Source organism: Staurois parvus, unplaced genomic scaffold (genome assembly GCF_062004578.1).
Source record: "Staurois parvus isolate SC_StPar_1 unplaced genomic scaffold, SC_StPar_1.0 ptg000299l, whole genome shotgun sequence".
NCBI classification, from domain to species: Eukaryota; Metazoa; Chordata; class Amphibia; order Anura; family Ranidae; genus Staurois; species Staurois parvus.
In genome coordinates, this window is record NW_028318095.1 from 13308232 (window position 1) to 13323793 (window position 15562).

At 39.8% G+C, this 15562-nt stretch overlaps 1 protein-coding gene across 2 annotated transcripts in view; it reads left to right on the plus strand.

Moving 5' to 3' along the window:
- The window catches only part of EPHA6 (EPH receptor A6), a 1004780-nt gene that overhangs the window by 487790 nt on the left and 501428 nt on the right, over positions 1-15562 (plus strand). For both annotated transcript variants that reach the window (XM_089682939.1, XM_089682940.1), the window contains exon 4: positions 14563-14718. In XM_089682939.1, coding sequence (XP_089539065.1) covers positions 14563-14718 — 156 coding nt within the window. The remainder of the gene's footprint in view (positions 1-14562; positions 14719-15562) is intronic.

Genomic DNA, 15562 nt, shown 5'->3' on the forward strand with positions numbered 1-15562 from the left:
ACAGAGCAGCCCCAAACCTCCTCTTCTTGGGTCCCCCATTGGCACTTCTGACCCCTCCCCCTTGCTGCTTGCTCTGGGGACACTCATGCATGCTTGATCCCAAGCTGCCTTTGTGTGTCCATGAGACACACAGAACGTGGCTGAGTCCCACCCCCTGCACCTTCCGCACTGGCTGTGATCGCCAGAAGCAGGAGTCAATGGCTCCCACTACTGTGTCTCAACCAATGAGAAAGAGCCAGAAGAGCAGGTCTCATCGCTAGATCGAGATGGGGATTTTTTTTTTCAAATAAGCACTAAGTGTAATTTCTGCTGCTTCATTCCTCTGGTATCTGCATGAGTCACTTCTGACAGGTTTTCCTGACACCAAGAGAAAAATGGTGACAGGGGAAGGACCTCCAGCATATTAACAGACTCAGCTCTGTTCCTGTGTGCTGAGAGGAGGGGGTGTGTCCCTTTTCTCCAATCAGCTCTCAAAGCTCTCCTCACTGGGTTCTGCAGAATTTTGTCTCAGCTCTCCGCTCCTTTTTTCTGAACCCTAGGACAAGCTGTATAAATTCAGCACTGCAGATAAACAGGTACAACTTATGTAAGAGACTTTGTTTCATTTCTGTGTATCACCTAAAGCCAGACACTTCACTGCCTATATGTAAAGGTTTTACAAGCACTTTAAGTCAATTCAGCAGGAATCAGCCAAAATTCGAGCCATCTACAACTGCTTGTATCGTGTATTTATAATTTGTTTTGGGGGGGGGGGGAGTAATTTTATAATGAGCACATTTAAAAACATAATTTTACTTTCAGAAATATACTATTATTTCCTCAGTAATCTTCCTTTAGTAAGCAGATGTCACATTTTGCCTGCATCTTTCACCTTTCTGCTGTTTCTTATCTATCCCAGCACACGGTAATTGTGGTTCGATTAATACCTGTCCCTGATTCCAGTTTGACCTTGCCCCATCTCACTATATAGACATATTGCCTCTCAGAGTGCACGACATTTACATTTTTATTGAGGAAGGAGCCCACAATTCTCAGACTTGACATATAATTATTTATACCCAGCTGGCCCCACATGTCAAGTCTACATTTTCTCCCATAATCCTATAGATTTCAGGATTTGCCATGCGATTTCTTATGGAAGATTCGACCTATGCATCACTGTGATTTACAATTTGTCATTGGTCATCAGTTTGCCAGACGGGCTTCTCCAGACATATCCATATTTTCAACTTGACTTTAATCTTGTTCATTTAGATTTTTATGATCGGTTTCATGTACAAGTCAGCTATAGATAGGGTACATTGTTTAAAGCTATTGCTTTTAGCTTGCTACTTGCAGCTGATCAGCATTTTAGTATACAGCTTTTTTATTGATATGATGATTGTTCTATAGGTCAGTTTAGAAAATTACCATTAAAATTAAAATGTGTGACAATTCAATTTTAGTAGCAGATTGGCTTTGTTCCCAAGCTTTGGAAGAAAAGAACATATTCAAATTTCTTGTTTGAAAGTAAAGCTTAAAGGATATTTTTGATTTTGAAAAGATTGCAATGATTCTAATAGATTGGACACCAAGGAAAACAGTGGAATATTTTTGCTTTCCATGTTATAGTAGAAGTGTACCTCTATTACTGTTTTGAGCACCACAAAATAACACAAAAAATTGTGGAACTCTCAGACTTCACTGGGTTTTCCAAGACCCGGAGTGATCATGTTAAAAGAAAAAAATGTTAGTTAAAGCTGAACTTGAAGTAGATATAAATGACACAAATTAATGCAATCCTGTATTCATCAAAATGTAAAAAAAAAATATTTTTTTCAAGCAGTGTAAGAGTGGGGGAGGGAAAAGCAGCACAAAGAGCCAGTCAGCTATGTGCTAACAAAGAATGCTGATAAGAGAAGAGAGCAGAGTGGAAGAGAGATACTCTCATCATTCTTCTGCTCCTCCTTTCACTATCCAGAACGGGGAAGGGACAAGACCTGTGTTACTTCTAGGAAGGAGTTAATGTATTTTCCTATAATGTAGGCCCCCTACTTTCAAGAAGTGAAAGTATAGCTCTGATCCTTCTGGCAGACTCCCAAAAAATATGGTGGGTGGAGTTTAGGAGGGAGGAGAGTGTGGTATGGTTGAGTAAACCAGTAGAATCGTTCTCTTGGTTCCTCCACATAGGTTACCCCTTCTATTGGTCTTCTTGCATCTGGCATGAAACACTGATCAGATGGGAACAGTAGCCCTAACGTTATGCCAGTAGATGCGGGTTGTGAACTTTGTCAGAGGACCCGAAATGTTACTACTGTATGAGTCTTTGCTATTTCACTATCACCTGGAAGTTGTGCAATTTGGTTGCTAAAGTAAAAAAGATGAATTAGCTTCTGGCTGGATGTGTCCTTATCTGACACCTGTGAATTCGATTGTCATTGTGTAAAGTGAATTTGGCTGCCATTAAGCTGAAGATAGCCATATGAGTGAATACATTCCTAGAATATGCTGGCCTGGTGATAAAGTCAGGGTCCTCAATGGCAAGGTTAAAGGTGTAAACTTGGTCAGGTCTGGATCTGGTGATGTCTAAGGGAAGAGGCAGTCCTCCTGGCAAGGAGAAGAGGACCCCAAAAAAGAATAAGTTTTAGATGACCTGAGCCCCCCTGGCTCATGGCCCTAGGTGTATGGCTAGACCCTGTGAAACCAAGAGTTGAACCATGAGGAAAATGAAAGGCCATGAGATGTAAGTAGCTCCCAGCTGAACTAAGGGGTCAGTGGTGTAGTGGACAAGGAGTGTGGCATGGTGTTTTGAATCCTGTGTATACACAGGAGTGGATAATGTTTGACGCTTGGACTGGGAATGGACAAAATGGCCCAACCCCCACTTACAGGCTTTATTTTCACCTAGTTATAAGGCCAGTGCCACATTTTTTGTCTTGGGGTGGATACACTCACTCCATCACTGTATCAATGGAAAAGCAACATAGCCACCCTTGAGCAGCAGCATTGTGAATCTGTGAAGAGGGTAGTATGATGGACTAGTATGTAGCACTAACCCACTGGAACAGCTTGGTAGAGGTAGATTGGGTTCAGCATCATAAACAAACAACAGACTGGTTAATGGTAAATTAACCCAGTATATTTCAGCAACATGTAATAGCATTAGAAAACAATAACAACAATGATAATCAATACCGCGATAACGTATCTAAAAATCGACTTTACAGTGCACTCTATATGAAAGGCAGCAATAAACTTTTTTTCTAATTTTGGTTAGAGTAGGGAAGGGTTATAATACGTGCCAAAACAGGACGTGATGGAAAATCCCTGCAAATTAAGGGAATTCCTTGGGGACCCCCAGATACCCAGAACTAGTGTCCCCATTGACCCCTCTATTACTTTTCTGTGGACAACCCAAAATTTTGGGTTGTTCACTTTCACTGAAAATGATAAACAGGACAAACAGAGAGGGTGAATCTCCCAAACTGGGCACAGACTGCACAAAAAACCGAATAGGTGTTCTAATCCATATCCACTCTGTCTAAAATGTAAAAAAAAAGTTTTGCCTTTAGTTATACTTTAAGACTCCCTAAAGAGGCACCTCTTACTATGGACAATAGGCAAAGTTATTGTGGAGCAGCTATCTGCTTGAGCAGTCTTGAGCTCTAGTTCTTCAGCTAGCATTGGGGACCTGTCTTTATGGTGGTACACATGAGTACAGTCCCAGAAAAGTCGGCATGCAGTAAATAATGCTGATAGTTAAGTGGCCAGTCCCTATGTGCTCATTGTCTGCTAGCAGCAACAGGTTAATGGCAGCAGTGTTCTTTCACCAGTCCCAGAGATACAGCAACAGGAGTCCCGCTGTTCAGATATCATCTCACTTCTGGATCTGCCTGGAGCAACGCTGGTCCTTAGCACATGGCTGCAGGCTTGATCCCTTGGTATTCATCCAGTAAAAATATAGCTCTCTGTCTCTTTATACCCAGCTCGCATTGGGAATTGTAGTCCAACAGTCCATTAACTACCATAGTAAAGTTTCTTTCCCGAAATTCATTTCCCATGATTCAATGCTGCCAACCATAAATCCTCTTAAACTCCTTCTGCTTGTCAGATCCCCCTAGTGAATGGAGGCGAGGTAGTGTTAACCCATTCAGCTGAAGGTTATTGGAAGTACAGAGAACACTGAAGCACTCTCTGGGGTTTATTTACTGAAGCTGGAGAGTGCAAAATCAGGCTCACTTCTGCATGTAAACCAATCAGCTTCTAACCGCAGCTTGTTCAGTTAAGCTTTGGAAATAAACCCCTCTGTCTAGCCAAGCACCCGGATACAGGTAAATTTAAAAGCACTTTAAGTGACTAACCAAGTAATCCCAGCTAACACTTTTTAAGCAGTTACAGAAACAATTTTTTTTTTATTTTTGAGAAAAATATTTTAAATAAATGAATAAAAGCTTGCCATTTTCTTCACCCTGAAAGTGGAGAATGGTTTGATTCAACCTTCTGACTGACACCTTTTCTGGAAAGCTTGGTCTGTTAAGGGAAGTTGAAGAATATCCGTTATACTGTATGTTACCGGGGACAAAGACTGATGTGCTATTGGTAGTTACAGACTGGATCATACTGTATATATCCATTTTTATTTTGTCCATACTTCTATTTGATGTGCAGCAGAGACAGATTCGGTCCTCTGCCCCACCTGACAGGGCTGTACTGTGTCAGAAGTGGAAAAACATTCTGTGCTTAAGTTGTTTGCCTGGTGTTCAACGTTAAGGGCAAAAATTCTGTAGCCAAGATTTGAAGAAGAAAGATGGCAAGGGTGATTGGCTCTCCAGTTTTGAATTGTTATGGAATAATAATAACCATTGTGATGGAATGCCTGTCACCCTGATTGGGTGATTCTGTACTGCTTCCTCACCGCTGGGACACAGGAACAAGGTATTATAGCTGGGCATAACACCCAAGACTAGGCGACACTAGGTTAGGTGCAAAAACTGGAACTCTTTATTGAATAGAAATACATGTTTTCATATACTTCAGAAATAGGGGCAGTCCCCACATGAACAATAAAAACAAACATTACACATAGGGATAAACATCTCACGCTGAATATGTAACAATGTTAAATTGACACCACACTAATCCCATCATGTAGGAACCTCCAGCAGGACCAAACAATAGGTGACTTAATTAACTCAATTAACAATTAGGACAAATAAACAATGTAAACACACCACACTTTAATAAACAGATTACAGTAAGAGACAGGTTCTTTTCAGCTGATTAAAATACCATCTGGAAGGGGTTGAAGCACTCAAAGTTGGTTTGGGTACAGAGACCCCAAATCTGTATCCTGGTCCTCCAGTTCTCAGAGTCAGTGTGTTTTGTGGACACATGGACTTGAATCCAAAGTAAAATGTTCCCCCAGGCACATACCTCCCAAAGGATAGAGCTCCCTCAGATGCCAGGGCCCATGGTCAATAGGCAAGAGGCTAGCCTGCAGTCCCCTCCAGAAGCCCCTGTCCTGTTGGGTCTGTCACAATCATGTTTTACTGTTATCATAGCAAAGCACCAAAAATAGCTTGTACGAATTGTAGATGCATCAGACTCAGCTTTTGGGGTTGATTTACTAATGACAAATAGAGCGTGCAGTTTGCAAAGTGCAGTTGCTCCAGAGCTTAGTAAATTTTGTAAAACTTCACTTTGCAAAGAATGCCCAATCACATTTTAGGAATATTTAAAAAATTTATTTTTGCTTGGACATGATTGGATGATGGAAGTCAGCAGAGCTTCTGCTCATTTAAGCTCTGCAGCAACTGCTCTTGCAGAGTTCAACTGCACTTTACAAAGTGCACAGTCTATTTGCCTTTAGTAAATCAACCCCTTGTTTAGCTCCTTAGTGACAACAACATACATTTTATGTAGTGATTGAATAAAAAGAATAAAGGCAAATAGACTGTGCACTTGCACAGATGCAGTTGCTCCAGAGCTTAGTAAATGAGATAAAGCTTCACTTTACAAAGAATACCCAATCAAGGAAAATTTAAACATTTAAAAAACAGCATTTTTGATTGCACTTGATTGGATAATGGAAATAAGCAGAGCTTTACCACATTTACTAAGCTCTGGAGCAACTGCACATTTGCAAGTGCACAGTGTATTTGCCTTTAGTAAATTAACCTCAAAATGTGTTGAACAGCATGTGGATTAACAGACAGGTTCTACTTTATCCATTGCACTCCTTACAGGCTCAGCCACAGTTCATGTGTAGGGGAGTTATAGTAAATTAGTGGATGGGGCCACTATGCAGTCTTAGGAACATAGGGATTTTCAGCAGCACACCTTGATATAATGCCAACTAGGGATGAGCTCAATGTTTCAGTCCGAAACAAAAATTCAATGTGAACTTTGGCTGTTTGGGCGTGTGGATGAACACATGAACACTTACTGAGTGTCATGTACATATATCAGTGGTATTATGTCCACTATTACACACTATCAATGGTTGTAAGGTCCACTGCCAAGTCCTTAACAACTAGTGATGTCTCCAGCCCATCTACTTACATGGACAGGAATCCCAGACTATGGGGGTTATTTACTAAAACTGCATGGTGCAAAATCTGCTGCAGCTCTGCATAGAAACCAATCAGCTTCCAGGTTTTGTCAAAGCTTAATTGAACAAGGTGCAGTTAGAAGCTGATTGGCTACCATGCACAGCTGCACCAGATTCTGAGTGTTCCAGTTTTAGTAAATCTCCCATCTCCCCCTATGTATGCAAAGGAGTGGAGGATAGTCCCCCTTTATTCATACCAAGCCCTTTGAGTCTGATACGGATTTTTAAGGGGTCCTCACTCAAAATCCAAAAGAAAAATCCATACTAATGTCTTAATCTGAGCATGTTGCCTGGCTGGTCAGAAAAGTGTGTGGGGGGGGGAACAAGTGTGCGACACCCCTGAACCATACCAGGCACCATGCCCTCAGCATTCAGAGGCTACCTTGCCAGGGTAAACCCCCATGGCAGAGCACATTGTCCCCATGTTGATGAGGACAGGGGACTTATTAGAATCTGAATTCCACCTTTAACAATTAGGAAGAACTCAGATACCGCTGGGATGCATAATCTGCAACATAAGCATACATAAATAAATAAATTGTAATATTCTCACAACATACAAATAAATAATGTGAAAACCATATGTACACCAACCACCCAGAGAATAGGAGATCAATATTGTAGTCCAAATAAGTGCAAACATTCAAATCTCCAGGAAAAGAATCCAGCAAAAGTTGGCATCAGTTTTTATGAGAAAAAAAAATACATTTTCCAGATGGTATTCAAGCGGAATTAAAGAAAAAAGTTCGACTTCACCCAGGAAAATGACGTCCGGTGCTGTGCATCCACATTAAAGCACTGTGCAGACTACCAGAGCATATTGACCTTCAGGCTATGTGTTGTCAATTGTGCATAATAGATAAGGAATCCACCCAGCAAAGCAAACAGTCAGCCCAGTTCGCCAATTGAGATCTCCTCCATTTTCTAGTTGCAGCATGTACAGCTGTACAGGGCTCATTCATCTGCACTTTTACTGCCCTCAGCCACTGACCCCTTTAGCTGCAGGTCGGACAAAGTTGGGGAGTGCACACATGACTCAGCCGCAATGATTTGCTTCACGGCTGTAGTGGGAATTTTATCCCCTGATGCTTTTGCCAATAGTTTTGTCAACCAAATATGACCTGTTCAAAGTGAATGGGGCTGTTCTAAAATGCACGCATTTGCAGCATACTAGGGTTAACGGGGTTCAAGCAGGCAGTGAGGAGACAATACAACAATACAACCCTTCCTCACTATCAAATGCGGTCTGAAGAATGATCCAAAGGAAGATCACTCTTCAGAGTCCAAAGCTTGTGTGAACAAGCCAAAGGTGTCAATGCTGCTGCTGTTTTTTCTGTACAACACAGAGATGCACCCCTTCACAGGCAGGATCAATGCATACCCCAGGCATGTTATTTAAAGAAACTGGGCATTTTTAATGTTTCACCCTAAGCATTTAAGAAATGACTGCTCCTGGCTGAATTGAAATAAAATGTGTTGGCATTGTTACATGTCCCACAGGACAGTGCCCGTATTCCCCTAGCCCCTCCCCCCCATTTTTTTTTACAAACTCTTGCCTATTAGCCCAGAAAATGGACACTTTTTAATTTGAAAGATTTTCCTCCCATTTATTTCAATGGGGTTCATGTTCAGCATCCAAACTTCTTCTGAAATTCACCGAAACCTGACCAAACTGAACAAAGGGCAGTTTGGCTAATCCCCAGTGATAATCTTGTCCTTCATTCAAATAAAGTAACAGGCATCACAAATGGACATTTCAGGATCTTGCAGGATACCAGACAGAGTAATACACAAACATGGGACATATATCTTAAATACTATGAACAACCAATCAGAAACAGACACATTGCAGGAGGGAATGGTGAAAACCAGGCAATCCTTTGACGATGTACATTGATTAGAGTCTACATCTACTTCTGATATTGCAGAGGATCCAACACCATAAGTGATACAAAACAACATTAAAACAACTAAAGAACAAGTTTACAGTATAGGTGAGCACAGAGAAACACACATGTGAAGGAACAGCAAGGAGGGGGAGCACTCTAATTTGCAGACCTGCTCCTGGATACACCGGAGGGACCCAGACCAGATCCTTTAACGTCCAACACCAGGGGGACCCCTAAGTGGAGAGGATCATCAGCCTCATACACAGCTGAGGGAGGACCACCCAGTATCGGATGACATCTGGATCATTTATACACAAAGGCGCATATTTTATGCGGGTCTGGTGAGTGCGCATTGCTTTATCACTTTCCTGCACGGATACCTGAACCAAGTCACCTGAATACCTAAGTCACCTGCATACTTGAGCACCTAATCTCTGTCACCTAATTGAGGAGGACTTTTTATTGATCGAACTGATTGAATACATGTCATTATCTATATATGTTTAGCGCTGCACTTTATTTTATGTTTAGTAAGGTCTTCTAGGGGTTATTGGTACCTCATTCGTGCATAGCAGCTTTACAATTGTTTAGTAGTAAGGCGCTTCTCTCCAGTCACTTTCAAGTTTACAGTATAGTACAGTAAAAAAAAAAAAGATAATGCCTTACGTAAATACCTAGTGTCAACAGTCTACAGTTTTCAAGCTGAGAAACTTACATTTTATTTTTATTAGGTTTTTTTTTATATAAAATTAGGTATTGGTGACTGAATGTATTCATACCTAATCTGAAATGTGTGCATAAAATACAAAAGATTAATCCATTTATAGACACAATTATTGGTAAATTGACAAACAACCAAACCCAGTTTTGGAGAAAAATGGAACTTAAAGTTCAGCGCCATGGATAAGTACCCATTATAACCAAAAATAGAGAATTAAAATATTAGTAAACTAATCTTTTATATATTTTTGTTTGTAATGGATACTTAGAAAAAGTTGCAAAAAAATTGCACTAGAGATGATTTCTGCATTGGAAACTAAAAGCCCCAGTCTTATATCTTCTTTGATGGGCAGCTACACACAGCTAGCAATCAGATTTTACATCACTTTACATTTTTCTGTTTGCCTTATTAAAGCCTATTTTACATTTCTTTAAGCAAAACTATAGACTGTTTCCAGAACTATTTGCATAGCTTTTATTATTTCTGACATATATTGTTCAAATGTTATAATCAAAGACAGCTAAAGTTGAGCTAGTGATTTGTATGTTTTTAAGGTTGTCGTGTTAAGTCTACAACATATTGTAATTTTATAACTAATTATGCGCCAGATAATAATGTGCAGGTGATTAAATAAACATTACCGCTGATGAGAAATTGTGCACCAATTGACAGTAAAATGCATTTTTGAGAATGGTTATTGATTTGATTTGAGCTGCTGAGTACCTGACTCAATGAATAAGCTAATGGTGAAGTGCCTGGATTTCTGAAGGATTACTTTCTCTAGAAATTGCCCTTTGCTTGTAAAATGCAATTTGTATCATTTGAAATAATACAGTTGAATATGTAACACATTCAAGGATTATCTTTAAAACCATGTAATCCTTGGGGGGGATTTGTGATTCTTCCGGAGTAGAGAAATTAATGTGAGAGAGGCTCTTCATTCTTTTATAGACTCTATAGTATTTCCTTGAGAAATAATGGCTGATCACATAGGTGCATACTGACTTTTATTAAGGTGTTGTGAGCCACTCAAGAATCAGCAGTGTAACAAAGACAAAATAAGTATAGGGATAAACATCAACATGCTGGATATCAGCATGCACATAACTTGATGTTGATATTATATTGCTCCCATGATTACAACATTATAGGTGCAGAATGTTAGCATTTTTTTTTAATGTTCTGTAACATTTAGGGGTTGATTTACTAAAACTGGAAAGTGCATCTGTGCATGGTAGCCAATCAGCTTCTAACTTCAGCTTATTCAATTAAGCTTTACCAAAACAAACTGGAAGCTGATTGGTTTCCATGCAGAGCTGCACAAGTTTTTTCACTTTCCAGTTTTAGTAAATCAACCACTATAAAGGGCCATCTTAATAGCAGCATGAGCCCCCGGGAAAGGTAATGCACTGGGACCCCTACCAACCTGCCCCAATTTACACACCTACTCTCAAGAATTAAAGTATAAATAGTTGATTGAATTAAACATATATTTATTAGTACAAAATAAAGTGGTTATGAGATTTTAGAGGTGCATAACAATGAACCAGCTGATTTTTAAAAGTTGGTTTACCAAATTATTTCAATAGAGTTACATTAAATACAGGTAGGTACATCAAACTTGACAATCACAACATGCTTGACTGTTTTCTGCGGTGCATAGATGGTACTTCCCTACATGTTTTTCCCAACCTGGGCTTCCCCAGGGCAAGAGACAGGCTTCTTCTTCTCTTGTGGTGAGAAGGGTAGAGGCAGAAGGGCACAGTTTGGGGGAGATCAGAAAGGCACAATACTGGGATCAGGAGAGCAGGGTACAGGTTCCAGGATGCTGCCCAGGACATGGTCATCCCGGGACAACTTAGCAAAAAGCATAACTGTCCTGGCAAATCCAGACAGTTGGCAAGTATGATGTAATGTAAAATTATCATGGGGCCCCCATGCACTGGGACATTGGACAGTGCCTAGGGGTGCCCATGCATTCAGACAGCCCTGCCTCTATTTATTGCTAGTAGCAGTTAGTCACACAGAACTGGGCTTGTTCTGTAAAGTTGTAGATGTTTCTCAGCTGGCTCAAGCTTCTTCTTCAAGCTTCTAAATTCTTCATTTCTAATGAATGTTGGCGCATACCGCAGCATTTATGATCCAGTTAAGATGGAACGTTTTGACTAACAGTACATAGCTGAGGTATTGAAATTGTCATAAAATCCTCAGGGTAGAGTTGTTAAATGGACATTATATGTGGAAGACAGATGGTCTCAAAGAGCCTGTTGTTCCAGTTAGATCCTAAAGGTCTCCTTCACGTCTTTTGCAACCAGATCTCTGACCAAAATCCACATCATGCCTAAACAAGGATGGCGGCTTTAGAAACAATCTGTCTTACACATATAATGCAATTTTAATTTCTGTACTGTGGTGATTTGACACAAGTGTTCACCATCAACCATGTCAAGTGAAGAATTAACATAGACTTCCTGACACCAAGATATGGGATTATGTTATTAGAATGAGGTGGTTCAACAACTTTCACATATTGTTCTTGGACAATTAAAATTTACCTTGACATATTCCATGGTAATTGGATTAAGATAACTGCTACCTGTGTAGATAAAAATGCTGAGGTATGTTTCCTGACACTCATTAGAACTGAAGAAGTGGACTGGATAAAACATCTTCAACATTACAGAACAAAACCATTTGAGTGTGACTAAATACTGCTAACTATACAATGACCTTCACAGATAATATACATATTGTTTTTATTACTATAAAAAATGGTATGTTTTGGTGTATTTAGAAAATGTCATGGTTAGGGACTACTCTAGCTCTCTGTGCCTCTGTACTATTATCCTTACCAGGCTAGAAGGCTTGGATGTAACAAGATCATCTGCAAAGTCTTGGGGTCCAGATGCCAGAAATTATTTGAAAGTAGACAAGGTAAAAATATGTTTGCTTATATTGTTAAAGAAACCAAAGCTATGTGAAATGAAGGCATTGAGCAGACACCACATCCATCCCAACTAGATGGATCAACTCAGGGGTATCTGCACAATCTGAAAGTATTCTATAGACAGTCTTTTTGGGATATGACTGTTTTCAGATAGCCAATGTGACAGTCATCCTATATATGTGAGTAACTTAACTCCAATAAACCTAATGGCTGCCATGTGTGAATTTGTGAGGCTTAGTAATGCAGAACTGATGCAAAGTGGTTTATCTGATAAAGGGTAGTAAAAAGATTATATAGGGAGCATGATTTAAAGTAGACCATAACTAGGTGACAGGTGTATCAATACTGATTACCATGGTTTTTTCTTCAGAAAATAATGCTTACACCTTTTTCCACCTCAGTGCTGATGATCTCCTCCAGACTTTTTCAGTCATGTGATGTCTACATGTATTCACTCCAGTGTCCTCTGTACACCATTGCTCAGGACTGGCTTTCTTGCAATCTCCACCATGGTTCATATGACTGAGTGACAATGCAGAAGCACAAGTGTCATCCCACAATAGGATGTTATTGTATAAGGGCCTTTATGGTAGGAAAAGGATCAACTGGCACTGTTTTATTAAAAGCTGCAGATTCAAACAGATTGAAAACAACTTTTGGAATTACATTAACCTGCCAAAGCTTATATGAGATTTTAACAGTTGGGTTTGGATCTGCCAGTTGCACATGGAGTCTATCTGCTATTCCTCCAGTCCCGGTATTTTAGTTTTGGGAGACACAGGTGTAGTTTTTAGCCCCAATGCTGTACTTGCATTTAGGTCCCTATGTATTCATGGACTGGACAAATGCTTGGACAAGTGTCTAAGATATAAAAAACAAAGATGAATTGTATGGCAGAGATATGGGTTTCTTGAGATGGATCATACAATTTTATAGTAGCATCTATTAGTGTGTGTTGTCATTATTTTGCTTCTTGTGTTCTGTATGCAGTCTAGCACTCACTAACTGGTTCTTTCAGACTAGCACAAAGATTCTATGTATTTAACCATATATAGTAAAATTTGGATGTTCTATGCTAAGTCAGTTGGGTAGATTTGTTGCTTAACTGATGAGCTGAATGATCTTGGCAAAACCTATTATTTTCCTTATTACTGGTTTCACTATTTGCCAAATCAGAAATTCTCAGTTTTGAGAACTGAGCTACTTAGGCAAAAGTTGATTAGATGTAACCCTTTTTTTTGTCCCAGTGAAAACCAAACTTTTACAGTGGTCACCAAAAGAGAAAGTGTAGGTAGATCTTCCAATGGGGACACATGTTCCAGTGAAAACTGTCTAAGAGGAGAATTTCCCTTCCCTTTGTAGAGATTTCATCTCATTTTCTGTAACATCTGCAGGACACACGTGCCAAATGGACAAGAAAAAATAAACTCACATGTGTGTCTACCCAACTTTACTGTATCCAAAAGAGAAAAAATGTTTTGTCTATACACCTGTGATCCTAAGGGTCCATGCACACTAGGAGCAGAAAAAAAATGACAGAACCTCTGGCTGAAAAAGTGACACCAAAAATGCGCATAGTAGCTCATAATGCACATGAGTTTAGGAGAGTTTATGGGCATTTGCCTTTATAAGTGTTTTTTTTTCTTAAAAAAAAATTCCTCTCTGCTCATTTTTCACTATAATCAATGTACACTTGAAACCACCAAATGCTCCTAAATGCTTATTTATGTACGTTTAGGCATGTTTATGCACGTTTAGATTTTTTCTGCCTGAAAATTCCTCTCAAAAATGCACTTGTGTTGTTTTTTTTTTCTCTTTCTATACTCTTCTCTTGAAATATGCCTCAAAACACCCTAGTGTGTATGGACACATAGGATAACATTGAGCTGCTTCTACAGGTAGGAGAAAAAAATGCAAGATGTCTGTAGAAGCAGCATTTTTAAGCCTAGTGTGCATTGACCCTTTGTCAACTAACAGGTCAGAGGTTGTTTTTTCCTAATACAGAAAAAAGTGTTTTAATAACCTGGAGTGTAGCTAGTGATCAGAATGTAATGTTAATGTATTTGTGTACTATTTCTAGTATGTACAGTACTGACATTCTTATACTCACAAAACACAAGAACAGTGGACAAGGCAATGCAAACATGATCCCAGATTCCTTTTAGGTCTTGCCTGAGTTCAGAATGATAATTTTTACAATTACTAACTGTCAGTATAGGGAAACAGACATAATAAAGCACTGGCTGCAAGGATTTACAATCTAATTGTGCTGTCTGAGGAGCGGGGAGATAAAGTGACTTGCCTGCGGTCACACAGAGCTTCTGAGCAGGATTTCTCACTGTCACCGCAGAATGACAGATGAAATGAATGGGGAGAGTGAAGGCCAGTACTGACCGCCTTGTCTTGTGTCTTGCAGCATGTCGGCCTGGATTCTACAAGGCATTTGCTGGAAATATCAAATGCTCCAAATGCCCTCCGCACAGTTTCACATATGTCGAGGCCACAACTGTCTGTAAGTGTGAAAAGGGTTACTTCCGAGCAGAGAAAGACCCCCCAGCCATGGCTTGTACAAGTAAGTCTGTTTAGTGGTTCACTTGGTTTTATTTATCTGTTTGGTTATTTGCTTTAAAGAACAACATCACCTAACATGGATTTTTCCATGTTGAGTGGTGTGAGGCAGCCACTGGTCTTTGAAATCTTCAAACCCTTTAGGGTAGCCTCTCCTTTTATCTATTTCTATGACTTCTAGTGAAGTGTTTAATAATGAGGGGGGCACAGGTAAAGGTACCCTAAGGGATAGTTATTGGCTTATTACAGAAGCAGAACTAAAATATCTTTTAACCAGATTTTTTTTTTTTATTGAGAGTTTCCAGAGTGTCACTACACTAATACAAAACTGAAAGTACATGAGATATACAACGTTAGAAATAATACAACATAACTGAATACAAGGTGTAGTTATAGCACCACACATTTTCACATGCTTTCTCAAACAAGACCAGAGAAAGCATGACTTTATAAAACCAACTAGATATAGGACACATAAACCTGGAGTGTCTAGCCAGTTACTCCATTCTTTGTCAAATGTAAGCTGGCCCTAGATGAGTCCTTTTTTTCGTTCAACCAGCAGGGTGAATGAAAAAAAATGACCCAAATCCCCTATCCACACAATCAATGTGTATGGGGGAATCCTCCCTGCTGAGCTATTGTATTCTGACAACAGGGAGGCTCCCAGGCTGTCAGAATACACTGATCACCACTGCTGGCTATAGCTGGCGTTGCTGATCGAGCAGGGAAAATTTGACAGGCTGGTTGTACAGACGTCAATTGGTAGATCAACTTCTGTACAACCAGCTTGAACATACAGTACATGGATCATACCAGCTGAAACATCCTAACATCATTCCATGTATGGC